We start from the raw sequence: 14,632 nt of genomic DNA, 5'->3' as shown, positions 1-14,632 counted from the left end.
CTTAAAGCGGAAGTTACACTTTTGGATGGAACTCTGCCTTAAGGTACAGCCCACTGAACTGGTCATCTGTGCTGGATACCTCCATGTGCTATCCCTGACATGCAGTCTATTTTGTATTCTAATTATTCATATCTAAAAATTGTATTTATTAGTTAAAAAAAAAAACGTAAAAAATGTATAAAATGTATTACATACAACAGGACTTCACTGTGGCTGTCAGTCATTAGTGCCTTCATAGTTGGACGTCTCTGAAAAAAGTACTGGATCTGAGTAAGCAAAAAACAAAAAAGGTAATTTATAAGCTTTGCTTTTTAAAAACATTCTTAGATTTGAGAAAGCAAGATGATAAACCTAGCTTTTAAAACTAAAGAGCAAATCCATTGTTCAAAATTACTTAACTTGAAGTGACTTAAATCACCTACAGGTTTCAAGGTCATAGGTCTGACACTCACAAAGCTAAATTCCACAACTATATATTTTCTGAACACTCTAAAGATACCATCCGTGAAGTATACAATCGTCATTTGACTTTGTAAAAATACCTCATCAAACTTTATAAGACACAAGGTAAATGTTGTGTCATATTGTCTGCTCTGGTGAATGGTTTTGCACAGAGCAGCTCTGCACCTCCTCTTCTGGGGTCCCCCCTGGTGCTCCTGGCTCTTCCTCCCTTCTGAGTGCCCCCACCCATAGCAAGCCGCTTAGTATGGAGGCACTCGTGTGGGTTCAATCCCGAGCCAGGATGGGTGCGTCTATTGACACACACAGTACGGCTCGGCCCCACCCCCAAACAGGATTTGATTGACAGTAGTATGAGCCAATAGCTCCCACTGTTGCACTGAGTCCTGCATGGAGAGAGAGGGAGCATTGTTGCTGCTCTTGGGCGCAGCATGGATCAGGATCGGACTTGGGTAAGTATTTGGGGGGTTGGGGTGGAACTGATCACAGAAAGTGTTTTACCCTAATGCAGAGATTGAATTAAAGTAAAAAAAAACACTTTCTCCTTTACAATCACATTAACTTATATCTAAATTTAGTATATAAAGATTAAAATAAATTGCACTAAATGCATTTTTGTTCACTCAGAATATTTACCATTAAACAATGCAAATGCAATTAAAATTAACACACAAAGTGCTTTACTCACAACCTATAAGTCCCAATACTATTTCAATTTGATTCTAACAAAAAAATAATATATGCAAACAATCCTAAAGCATAAACGTGCAAAAAAAAATAATACAAAAGAAAATGTCTAATGCCAACATAACTGCACTATAAAATTCAAACCTGGAATTCAGCTTTAAAATAAGCAGACATATTACAATCTAAATGCAGCATCTTCTATAGATCAACCACCAGTTATGTAGTGCAAGGGCTTAACTGATTGGATTCAAATTTTGGGGATAGTTAGGTGGGTCCTAGAAATGTAGAACTTGAATGGAGAGCTTTACAGCAACAGATCTAGATGTCATATTTACACATTTTCATGCAATAGGGAATTTTATGCAATAGGGAATATTTAATAAGGCAAAGAACAACAGGATAAGTGTAGTTACTTTACCTATCCAGTCAGTTATTTATCACTGATCTGAATGTAATAAACTGGTAATGGTGAAAGAGGAAATCTTATTGGTTACTATGAGTTATTGCCTATTATCATTTTTCTTCGCACAGTTTTTTTAAAAAGACCTAAGATTCAAAGTGGGTAATCTACTGTTTAGGTTCAATATTGTACTTATCATAATAGCTTGTCTATGATTTGTAAATTATTTAGGTGTGATGACTTACCCCTCTAAAAAATAAATAGAATCCTCCCAAAACAGTGATCAGTTCACCTATGGTACGAAGTGTGCTATCTACTGGAAATGGGGGCTATAGAACAAAAATAAAATAGCTTTTAGTATTAAAAAATCACCAGTATTAAAAATAATACTATAACAATTAATATATTGAAAATGGACTTACATTTCCCTGCACTGGTCTATAGTAGGCAGCGATGGTGAAGATGATGATATATACCACATACATCAAGAAGTTACAGTAGAATACACGTTTGACAAAGCGATCCCACTTATCTTGTAAGAGTCTGTTGAGAGGCTCCACTAGAAGCATGTCATGTCGATTCTGAAGAAGATATATTGGACGATATCATTGTGTACAATATGATAATCTATGTGCCCAACTGTATAAGAAAGCACTGTACCCTGCCTTCCAGTTTCAGATATATTTCATTTTTTTTTGCTGCCTTAAAGCTGCTACTGGGCAGCCAACCCCAAGCTTAGTCTGATGTACATACCACCTGGGACTCCCCAGATCTGGGAAAGCGCCAGGAGTTTTATGCTGGAGGACTTTTTAGCCTGTAAACATCCACGTGGATGAAGCTTAAGGGTACAGCAGCAGAAACCTGATATAAACTTCTGCTTGGAGGGGCACTCTGTCACCCATTTTATTGAAGACAAAACTCCATTAGAAGGGTGACATGATTTCTGTAGAGCAGGTTTTCCTTTTCTTAGGCCTCCTGCATATATCTTTGATCCAATGCAGTGCATTACTGCAAATACAATAATACTACACAAAAGTGTTCACTTTTTAAGTGTGTTCTCCCCCTGCACTTTGAAAAAACGCTGTGCAAAAAAAACACCTGTGATGGGGGAAGTTAGATCAGTGTTTTTTTCCCCCCGAGGTGCCTCGGCCCGGTCTGAGTGGGACCCTGTCTAAATTGTGGTGCACAGAGAGGAGATAGACAGAACACTTGCACCTGCTCCCAGCTCTCCCATACTCTCTGCTGCTATGTGTACTTTTGCCAGCAAAACACAAAGCTGCGCAGGCCGCCCGCCCATGTCCTACCATCCGATGATGTCATCGGTTGCTGAGGACATGTTGGGCAGCAGAGAGGATGGGAGAGCTGGGAGTAGTTGCAGTGTGTGTTCTCTATCTCCTCTCTGTGCACTGGAATTTATACAGGGTCACACTCACATCTCAGTGTGTAGGATTTTATTATTGCCCCCTATCTCCTCCCTACACTGTTGTTGTACGGGCAGTACAGTCAGTAGGAGAGGGGATTTGTGCTGGGGGGGGGGTGGGAGCAGGGGGGAGGATTTGTGGGGCTGTGCTAGGACTGGGGATTTGGGAGCAGGGAGTTTGTGCTAGAAGCAGAGATTTGTTATTTTATATTTTCCCTTAACAAACCAAGCTGTCCGCCAAAGGTGGAAGTTAAAGGGTTGAGACAAACCATTTAACGTTGACAGATTTGTTTGCAATGGTCAGCTGTTTTTCATTTGTGTTCCCCTTTCATCCCAAAAAAGAAAGAACTGTTGTAACTGATTAAAAAGTGCTTAGCTGGAGTTCAGCTTTAATTTGTTAGTCACTTATGTAAAGTACATCAAAATCTACTAGTCCATCCAATTCTATCATATTCAGAAAGTGCTGCTGTCCAAGAGTGACCCTCATGCTACTCCATAGATAGAGGAGCCACTCTATAACAGGTAGTGTGTTACTGGGCAGATCACCAAAGGAAAATAATTTAAGACTTGGTAAGCTGTGATATATATTACATTTTTGGGGGTTTAACACTGCTTTAATGTTATCATATCCTGTACTTTATAGAAAACTTCCCATAAAATTCAACCTACAGCCACTTACCGGTGTCTCGCTGCTGTAGGCAATAATCTCAAGAACAGAGTTGTTCTCAATGGTGTCCACACCAGACAGATCATACAGGGAGGAGTGGACAGGCCCATAGGCCCATTCAGTGAACTTTCTAGAGAGGTGTCGGCATTCTGGATTCTTTATCTCTCTCCGAAGGATATAAGCAAATACCTGAATAGGTACAAGTAACATGGATTCATCTAACTGCATGTAGAAAAAGATGTTCTGGACAAATATTACACAACCAAGTATATTACTACTTACCCCGATTTTGCCAGTTTTTGCTGCTAAAGTTAATGGAGTAAGACCTTTCTTATTGGCAATATCCTCCAGTCTCAGGGAAGGTTTAATTTCTGCACCCAGCACCAAAATTTCTGAATACATCTTGGTGACAAACTTTGTGTTCTCCACAGTGTTGTCCGCAATGTCAACCAGAGAGTGCAGCACCGTATTTCCAAAAGAGTCGCGGGCAGCAATGTTGGCTGGAGAGTACTGGTTCTGAAGAAGGTATTGGACTATCTGTATCTGGTTTGTGCATGCTGCTAAAGACAGAGGTAGTTCCCCTACATAACAGAAAATCATCATCATATAAGTTATATTTTAAGAAGTGTAGGAATTGTTCACAGTCCTGTAATGTTTAGTGAATATTCACTCTTTTTTTGGTGCAAACATTCTGACTCATTTAGAAAATCAGCCTCTCTGTCTATTTTGTCTGTTTTTACTTTTAGAAGTTATTCTCACCAAAGTAGAATCCGGCCCTTCCTTTGGCTTTCCTGAAGAATTCACCGTCTGCTCTTGCATGAACATCGGCTCCGTGTTGTACCAAAAGCTCCACCATGTTCATGTTCCTTCGTTCAATAGCAATATGTAGAGCAGTCTGACCTATAGAAAAGAAGTAACCATCACATTTACCAACCACAACCATAATTATAAAAGACAGTAATCAGCTTTTGGACTTCATAGAAGTCAAATTTCTGATCTGGGTAGATGCTGGCAGGTTAAAGTGTGTGACATGTTGCACCTACTATGAGAGGGCTTTTATTTTCTTACTGGAGTTTCTATTTATTTAATGTAAACAAAGATATAGTAGGAGGACTTAGACTGCCTCTGATGTAGCTAGAAGAGTGAGGCCGCATACACACGGTCGGTCAAAACCGATGGAAATGGACTGAAGGACCGTTTCATCGGTCCAAACCGATGGTGTGTGGGCCCCATCGGTCAATTATCTTTCGGTCAAAAATGTTACAACTTGCTTTAAAATTGAACCGATGGACGCCTAACCGATAGGTCAAAACCGACGGTTAGTATGCAAAAGCATCGGTTAAAAACCCACGCATGCTCAGAATCAAGTCGACGCATGCTTGGAAGCATTGAACTTCATTTTTCTCTGCACGTCGTTGTGTTTTACGTCACTGCATAGGACTCGATCGTTTTTTTAACTGATGGTGTGTAGGCACATCAGACCATCAGTCAGCTTCATCGATTAACCGATGAGAATGGTCCTTCGGACCGTTCTCATCGGATGGACTGATCATGTGTACGCGGCCTGAGACTCCTGAGATGAGCATGGGGTGCAGAGACTCCAATGATAGTGTATTTTAGGAATGTAGAAGGCCCGGGTAATATCTATTCAACCCGTATTAAATTATTACAAATATAAATAACAAACATTGGTCATATATGGACTAACCCTACAAGCTTTCACCATTTCTTAAGCAATTTGAAACTTGAAACTTTGACACTTTAAATTACATTAAAGTGTAACTTTAAAGTACAAAATATTAAAATGTGCTGTCAAGGGACTTTCTTTAAAGTGGGTGTAAACCAATGCTCATCATTTACAAAGTAATGGCATCCTAGTGATCCTGCATATATCTCAACCTTTGGATTGTCACCCCCTTCTGCATTTGGAGCCCTGCAAAACTCCGGAACCTCTACACTCCCCTTGGCTAGGCAGCATCGTGAGGATGAACCTCGCGCCTGTAGAGTGAGGAAGAGCGTGCGCACAGCAGACGGAGTGCGCTTACGGCCCCCTGTCATATACACTCCTTCCTGTGCATGTCATACACTCAGGGCCATAGACACACTCTCTTGCTCATGCAGGAGATAAGGAAAGCAGATGTCCGTCACAGCAGTGTGGGAAGTGGCGGCACAGATTTCTCTATGTGTCGTTTTTTTTTCTCAGTAAAAAAAACAAGATGAACCCCCACCCGCAGGCAAAAAAAAAAAACACTGAGGCCGCCCCAAAGTTTACCTGTCATTCGCCGAGTTTCTCTGGGACGGATGTGATCAGCAGGTGGGTTGGCATTCATCATGATTTACACCGGGGACATATTTTGTCAAAAACTGTGTTTGTGTTCTTATCTGCTTTTCAAATTTTTTAGTGAATGAGTAGGGGTACTATGTACCACATACTTATTTATATGGGGGGTGCCGGAATCTGATTTCCCCCTTGTTAAAGTCACCCCCGCACTTTCACAACCACCGGGCCAGGGAAAGAGAAGGGGACAAGGTGCTTCAGGGGGAAAAGCCCCCTTCCATGTTAAAGGCATGTTAAAGGCCTGCCGGGCTGAATGCTCAAATAAGGGTCTGGTATGGATTTTTAGGGGAACCCCATGCCATTTTTTTTTAAGTTTTGGCATGAGGTTTCCCTCAAAATCCATACCAGACCCAAAAGGCCTGGTATTGATTGGGGGAACCCCATGCTGTTTTTTTTTTTTTTTAACCATTGGTTTTTGGTTGTTAAGGATGTAGGGTCCGCCCCGCTCCTTAACAACCACAGCTATTCACGATCCAAAGTTATACCGGGTAAATTAGAAAACGTTTTGAATCCACCCGGTATAAAGAATATAGAAAACAAAACAAATCATGAAAACTAACTGGACCGACAACAAAACTAATAAACTAATTATAAACCTAATGAATGCATCTGAAACTAAATAACATTTTCTGGCGTGCACAGGTCTAGTAAAGAATACCCAATCAGGTGCAGGGAAATAAAATAAAAAAATGCATTTTTCTTGCACATGATTGGATGATGGATATCAGCAGAGCTTTGACACTTTAATTAAGCTCTTGGGAAAATGCATGCAACTGTATTTGCAGGGTGCACTATTTGTCTTTAATAAATTATGCCCCACTATCTAGTGAACTGTGATTGACCTAATCCAATTTTTACTCCTTTTTACATGCATACTGCTATTTACTGCAACCCGTAACAATATATTGGCTTCATTTACCACTAACCAGTCTGATGTTTGTGTTCTCAGTAGCAGTGCAGTAACCATTTGCTTAACCTGGTGTGACAGTGGGGCTGAGGCTGTTCTTAAAGTTGGGGCAGACAGTCGAGAACAAATAACCACATCTACCAAGTGGCTCCTGCGGGTGTATCGATACAAATGTACAGTCCAGCTACAAAACTTTAGAGTTCAAGTTACAGTGTCATATGTCAGAAATACTACGGGTGTTCAACTGGAAGCATGGGGATGGCTTGATCCCTTCCTGGTCATCCATTGAATACCCCGGAAGACCTTGTTCTGTAAGATGCATCAATAGGCTGTTATAAATAGCCCAAAAATACTGAATTTAGGTGCAGCTCAGGTAGAGCGGTAAATTCCAACTAGACTGCTGTGAGTGCAGGCAGGGACAGGCAGCTCATCCTAGATCCAAGCTGCAGCAATGTCAAAGGAAAAAAAATCATAAGCCGCACATTATGAAGCAGACCCATGTGCATGAAGTCAGATGAATGGCCTCAGCCCGGACTGGTTGCTCATGGGTCTGCTTCATGATGTGTGGCTTATGGATATTTTTCTAATATATGTAACCAAATGATTTAAAAAAACATATATTCAATAGTACTAAACATTTACACAGCATTGGCACTGCAGATAATACAGCCATTTCTTACCTCTGTAATAGGTGTCTGTGTATGGTGCATTGACGAATGCTTTCAGATTGTCGGTTTTTTCTGCAATTTCTAGCAAGAGCGGAATTGTTTCGTTTTTCCCCTGACTCAGATTCAGCATGGCTTTTAGTAGACAAGTTTTCCCGGTTTCTGGTTCTGTTGAATAAAAATAATTATAAACTCAATTCAGATTTTATTACACATGGAAAATATATATTAGGGTGCTACCTTTAAACTCTTTATTGGTGAGATGTTTCTGAGTACGGAGTAAATAAACCTGAAGATCATCTAATTCTTCACAGTCCCCATAGGCCACAGCATCAAAAATCCTGTTCCGATCGTACAGCTTAAATGTTCTATCCTTACAGCTGGTTGTGGATTCCAAGGAGGAACTTTGCCTTTGCAATGAAGAAAATAGCGTGTTAATAATTCAATTAATGAAAACTTGATGTAGGTAGAAGGAGAGGGAAACTTGCTGCAGGTTATTTTTTTGTGTGAGATATGCTTCAGATGTAGTTGTTCACTTTAATTCTCTGCAGGAGACTACAAATGGGGAGAAGAACATGTACAGTGCATCCAGAGAGTACACATCGCTTCAATTTCTTCCACATTCTCAGGCCCGGATTTACTCCCTTTGCCGCCCCAAGGCCGGGTCCTTTAAAGCCGCCCCCCCCCCATGTGATAGAAATTAGGTAAAAAAAAAAATTATAATAAACCCCCTCCCACCAAAAAAAATAAAAATTACTTGTGATTTGCAGCAGTGGTGGTTGGGTGGGGATAGGAACAGTGGCAGCGGTGAAGGAGAGATGGGATGAGTGGCAGCGGTGGTGGGGGGGGGATGAGTGGCAAGGGTGGTGGTTGAGGGGTGGGATCAGTGGAAGGGGGGGATTGAATGGGATGAGTGGCAGAGGTGGTGGGGGGAATATGATCAGTGGGGCAAGGATGGTGGTTGGGGGGCATTGAATGAAATGAGTGGCAGCGGTGGTGGGAGGATGGGATCAGTGGTGAGGGTGGTGGTTGGGGAAGAGGGGATGGGATGAGTGGTAGTAGTGGGCAGTGGTATCAGTGGCAGGGATGGTGGTTGCTGGATGGGATCAGTGGTGGTGGTGTGGGGGTATCAGTGGTGGTGGTGTGGTATCAGTGGTGGGGTTGTTATCAGTGATACTAGTGGCAGTGTGGGGGTATCAGTCTCACTAGTGGTGATGGTGGTGGTGTGGGGGGGAATCAGTGGCAGTAATAGTGGTGGGGGGTATCAGTGGCAGTAATGGTGGTGGGGGAGTATCAGTGGCAGTAATGGTGGTGGGTGGGTATCAGTGGCAGTAATGGTGGTGGTGGGAGGGGTATGAGTGGCCGCCCCTTCACCCACTGCAGCCCCGAGGCCTGGCCTCGGTGGCCTTGTCTGAAATCCGGACCTGCACATTCTGTTATGTTAGGGCACTTTCACACATGCGGACCGTATATGTCGGATGTCAGCGGATGAACATCCAATCTCATCAGTCCCCGCTATGGTCCGTTTCTGAAGACGTAGGAAAATCCTATTTTCCACCCATCTGCGGATCAGATTGGATGAATATGGACAGGCGGTCCGTGTTCATCCGATCCCCCATAGAGGAGAGCGGAGATCTGACAGGGCGGTCCCTGCACATTGTGCAGGGACCACCCTGTCATCTGCCGGCTCAGCGGGGATTAACGGAGCGATCCCCGCTTGAGCAAGCGGATGGTTAAAATCGGATTTCACGGAACCCGCACGTCTGAAAAGGCCCTAACAGCTGTATGCCAAAACGGATTCAATTGATTATTTTCCTCAAAATTCTACAAACAATACCCCATAACAAAGTGAAGGAAGTTTGTTTGAATTCTTTGCAAGTTTATTAAAAATAAAAACAAAAAACATTGCCATGTACATAAGTATTCACAGCCTTTGCTCAATACGTTGTTGAAGCACCTTTGGCACCAATTACAGCCTCAAGTCTTTTTGAGTAGGATGCTACAAGCTTGGCACACTTATTTTTGGTCAGTTTCTCTAATTCTTCTTGGTAGAACCTCTCAAGCTCCATCAGGTTGGATAGGAAGCATTGGCGCACAGCAATTTTCAGATCTCTCCAGAGATGTTCAATCGGGTTCAAGTCTGGGCTCTGGCTGGGCCACTCAAGGACATTCACAGAGTTTTCCAAAAGCCACTCTTTTGTTATCTTGGCTGTGTACTTAGGGTTGTTGTCCTGTTGGAAGATGAACCCTTGCCCCAGTCTGATGTCCAGAGCGCTCTGGAGCACGTTTTTATCAAGGATGTCTTTGTACATTGCTGCATTCATCTTTACCTTGATCCTGACTAGTCTCCCAGTTCCTGCGGCTGAAAAACATCCCCACAGCATGATGCTGCCACCACCATGCTTCACTGTATGGATGGTATTGGCCAGGTGATGAGTGGTGACTAGTTTCCTCCAGACATGATATTTGCCATTCAGGCCAGAGTTCAATCTTTGTTTCGTCAGACCAGAGAATTTTGTTTCTTGTGGTCTGAGAGTCCTTTGTGTGCTTTTTGGCAAACTCCAGGCGGGCTGTCGTGTGCCTTTTACGGAGAAGTGGCTTCTGTCTGGCCACTCTAACATACAGGCCGGATTGGTGGAGTGCTACAGAGATGGTTGTTCATCTGGAAGGTTCCTCTCTCTCCACAGAGAAATCCTGGGAGCTCTGTCAGGGTGACCATTGGGTTCTTGCACACCTCCCTGAGTAAGGCCTTTTTCCCACGGTTGCTCAGTTTGGCCAGGCGGCCCGCTTTAGGAAGAGTCCCGGTGGTTGCAAACTTCTTCCATTCACGGATAATGGAGGCCACTGTGCTCATTGGGACCTTCAATGCTGCAGAAATTTTCTGTACCCTTCCCCAGATCTCTGCCTCAATATAATCATCCTGTCTCATGCCGCGTACACACCATCACTTTATGTGATGAAAAAAACGTCATTTTCTGTGAAGTAAAAAACAACGTTTTTGAAACTTCAATTTTCAAAAACGATGTTGCCTACACACCATCGTTTTTTCACAATGCTCTAGCAAAGCGAGGTTACGTTGACCACGTTTTTCCATTGAAGCTTGCTTAATAACTAGCTTCTGGGCATGTGCGGGTGTAAAAACGTTGTTTTAAACGTCGTTTTTTGCTACACACGGTAAATTTCTGTGAAGTAAAAAACGACGTCTTGAAAAACGACACATAAAATTGAAGCATGCTTCAATTTTTTTTGGTCGTTTTTCACAAGACATAAAACAACGTTTTCCCCCACACACGGTCATTTAAAGTGGCGTTTTTAAAAACGTTGTTTTTTTTCATCACATAAAGTGATGGTGTGTACGCGGCATAAGAGATCTACAGACAATTTCTTGGACTTCATGGCTTTGACTGTGCACGACATGCATTGTTAACTGTGGGACCTTCTATAGACAGGTGTGTGCCTTTCCAAAACATGTCCAATCAACTGAATATACCAGGTGAACTCCAATTACATTGTAGAAACATCTAAAGGATAATCAGTTGGAACAAGATGCACCTGAGCTCAATTTTGAGTGTCTTGGGAAAGGCTGTGAATACTTATTTTACATGTGATGTTTTCATTTTTTTTTTTTTATAAATTTGCAAAGATTTCAAACTTCTTTCGTGTTGTCATTATGAGGTAATGTTTGTAGAATTTTGAGGAAAATAATGAATGAATCCATTTTGGAATAAGGCTGTAACATAACAAAATGTGGAAAAAGTGAAGTGCTGTGAGTACTTTCTGGATGCACTGTACAAGGATTCCAAAAAAGCTTTTTATACCATTCCTATGTTTGGAGAAATCTGCATATAACTTTGTCATGCATAAGCCTGGGAATTTAAAAGACTATTGAGGTTTTTCCTAGATATCTTATGAGACAACAGGAGAAAGGAAAATGTAAAATGTAACATCTGCACACTTGCTTGATTTGCCTAATTTTATCTATGTGTGTAAGTATTCTTTTGTCTATATTTCATGTGTGTATGCTTGTGTTTTCAGAACCAGCCCAATGCTGCTTCTGTCTTTATGGAACAATAAGCAGTTGGCCGGAAAAATAAAATTTGGCCCATACTTTTCTTATTCAAGTATTTTATTGAGAAAGAACAGGTTCAAGGAATACTATCACAGGATAAATTTGACAAAAAGAAATGAGAATGCACAATGTCGCATCAGAACAACGGAGGTGCAAGTACGTAGCATTAAAGTAAACAGTATACAATATAAGCACAGCATTAGTAAGGACAATCACTGATAGCCAACAGAGTCACATAGATACAAACCCTAAGGCCTCGTACATACGATAGGTTAACCAGAGGACAACGGTCTGATGGACCGTTTTTATCGGTCAAAACCGATCGTGTGTGGGCCCCATAGGTTATTTAACCATCGGTTAAAAAAAAGCCAACTTACTTTAAATTTAACCGATGGATTCCTAACCGATAGGTCAAAACCGATCGTTAGTAGGCACAACCATCGGTTAAAAATCCGCGCATGCTCAGAATCAAGTTGACGCATGCTTGGAAGCATTGAACCTCATTTTTTCAGCACGTCGTTGTGTTTTACGTCACCGCGTTCTGACACGATAGTTTTTTTAACCGATGGTGTGTGGGCGCGACGGACCATCAGTCAGCTTCATCGGTTAACTGATGACAACGGTCCTTCAGACCGTTCTCATCGGATGGACTGATCGTGTGTACGAGGCTTTAATGCCTTGTACACACGACCAGTTTTCCCATCGGGAAAACCTTTGGCCAGGAAAACTGGCAGTGTGTATGCTTCATGGCACTTTTACCGACAGGAATCCCATCCCGGCGGGAAAAATTAGAACATGTTTTCTTTTTTCTGTCCGGGATTGCTGGCGGTCTTTTTCCCGGCAGTTTTCCTATGGGAAACACTGTGATGGAGCCTACACATGGCTGGGATTCCCAACCAAAGTTCTCATGGCAGTTTTCCTGCCAGGAAAACCGGCCGTGTGTAGGGAAAAAAGCTGCCGTGCAGGTTCTCGGCTTTCCCACCTGGTTTTCCCGGTGGACTCTTTACCGCCGGGAAAACCGATCGTGTGTACAAGGCATAAGGGCACCAGACCTGATCATTTCCAGTATGTGACCAGAGCCATTAGGTCCATGAGTTATATGATGGTGTTGAAAAGGGACTATTATAAGGTTGGGTAGTACAAGAAAGAGGGAGGGGGTAAACCCCTATCTACATGTTGGGTACACATCTAGTAGGATGGAAGGTGTGGCCGGCATTACCTCTAACGGAGTTAGCATCTATGGGGACAGGCAAACACAAATTAGGGAAAACCTGTAGGTGAGAAGAGCGAGGAAAGGGAAAAAGGCAAAAGCTACAGGAAACAGAAAGGAAGGAGGAAAAGCTAGGAAAAAGTGAAGGGAGAATTAGGAGAGGAATGAGAGAGCCCGGGGAGGAGGAGTAAACAAGGAGGCCCAGTGGGAAGCTCCTTAGACATGCGCAAGGTGTAAGTCGGGGGCACAGCAACTTTTCGTCAAAGTCAGTTGGTAGATAGGGCACATATTTTTCTGAACAGAATTTATTCATTAGGCGTGACTGTCTAAGGGATTTATAAATGTTTGTAGCGTCAGGCAATCGTCATCTTATATATGGGTGTTTTCCGCAGAACTGATTTGTAAATGGTATTATGGGACAGCTCTACAATGATTTTCAGTTTAGAGCACAGGCACATCTACAGTCATTATCACCTTTTAATAAGCACACCCCCAGACCGGGCCCCAGCGCCGCCATCCTCCTTGTGGCTTCACTACCCATTTCCTACTGCGCGAGTCACACGGCACTTTGTGAATGGGCACACTGTCCTGTGTGTCCCAGAAGGCAGCATGCCTCCATTTCCCAGGAGGCAACGTGAGGAGGAGAACACAGAACCTCACCGCGGACGAGGAAGAGGCAGATTAGGACGATCTGCCTAGTAACAGTAATTTCTGGTAAGTATATAAATTAGCCTTTTTGCCTATTTTCGTTTTTTTTAGGGTGGACCTCCACTTTTTAAAGAATATGTAAACCCAACACTTCATATTTAATATTCCTGATGTGTGCATGCTGAACCAGTTCTCTAGCTGTGCTGGGAACTCAGCCTGCTCTCCTCCTACAACAATGTCCAGTTGTTTTTATTCCTATAATATTCCTATAATTATGACAGTACATGCTTTACATGCTTTACAGCTCCTGAAGAAGCAGAAAAGTGAAACATGTCACGCAACAAGCTTTGTGAATAGCATAAATATATGTGTGTTATATATGTAAAAGTTATTTTTACAAACAAAATATTTGGAAGCAATTGAATGCCCCAATTTTTAAAAATGTTGAAAAAAAATATAAAATCAATTTTTATAAAATAAACGTTTTTGCTATCTTCAAAACAATGTATACAACAATGTTTTGCCTTGAATTTCTATTTTAAACCAAATGGGTTGTTTTACAAGGTGATCATTTACAACCACTTTAAGTGTATGGTAAATTGACTTTTCTTATTTGCTGATTTCTGGTCTATTAGATGCAAGTCTGAAATACCAGCTGATTCTGCCTCTGAATTCCTAAATATTGTCTCTGCTGCACAAAAATCACAAGTCCTGGTCCAAAATTTCAAAGGAGTGTATTGTCAAAAACATTCCAAACAGACTGTAACAAAGTCTATGTAGAGCAGGGGTGCCCAACCAGTGGCCTGGAGGCCACATGTGGCCCCCGGAGCCCTCTGATGTGGCCCGCGAACTCCTGCTCTGGGATGGAATAGAATACTGTTATTAAAGGTCAACTCTGTTCTGCAGTGGTTGCTTGGCTGCTTTCAAACTGATCCACAGGTACAGAGCAGCGCACCTGCGGGTTACCTGCACTGAGCCATAGAATTATGTTATTACCTGCAAGTTTAGTGAGCTTTCTGAAAATGCACCAAACCTGCAGAATATAATAGAAGTCTATTGCAAAGTGCAGGAAAGCCAAAGGTACACTGCGTTGGTAAACCACAGCGCATCAGTGTGAAAGCAGCCTTGGGCCCCTTTCACACGGTCAGTCCGACCCAATTGG

General features: G+C 42.3%; 1 protein-coding gene across 2 annotated transcripts in view; it reads right to left on the bottom strand.

Annotated features, from left to right (window-relative positions):
• TRPV1 (transient receptor potential cation channel subfamily V member 1) overlaps positions 1-14,632 on the bottom strand; it is a 53,981-nt gene that overhangs the window by 28,108 nt on the left and 11,241 nt on the right. Inside the window, exons 3-10 of one of the 2 annotated variants that reach the window (XM_040338641.1) lie at positions 7,784-7,953; positions 7,559-7,711; positions 4,393-4,533; positions 3,916-4,214; positions 3,646-3,822; positions 1,969-2,127; positions 1,792-1,875; positions 196-266 (exon numbers count right to left, since the gene is read on the bottom strand). In XM_040338641.1, coding sequence (XP_040194575.1) covers positions 196-266; positions 1,792-1,875; positions 1,969-2,127; positions 3,646-3,822; positions 3,916-4,214; positions 4,393-4,533; positions 7,559-7,711; positions 7,784-7,953 — 1,254 coding nt within the window. Of the gene's footprint in view, positions 1-195; positions 267-1,791; positions 1,876-1,968; positions 2,128-3,645; positions 4,215-4,392; positions 4,534-7,558; positions 7,712-7,783; positions 7,954-14,632 lie in introns of both variants that reach the window. The other variant, XM_040338640.1, reaches the window with a different exon arrangement.

The sequence above is a fragment of the Rana temporaria genome, chromosome 2, assembly GCF_905171775.1.
Source record: "Rana temporaria chromosome 2, aRanTem1.1, whole genome shotgun sequence".
Classification (NCBI taxonomy): Eukaryota; Metazoa; Chordata; class Amphibia; order Anura; family Ranidae; genus Rana; species Rana temporaria.
The sequence above is the reverse complement of the archived record's forward strand: the minus strand, read 5'-3'. Positions and strand labels throughout refer to the sequence as shown.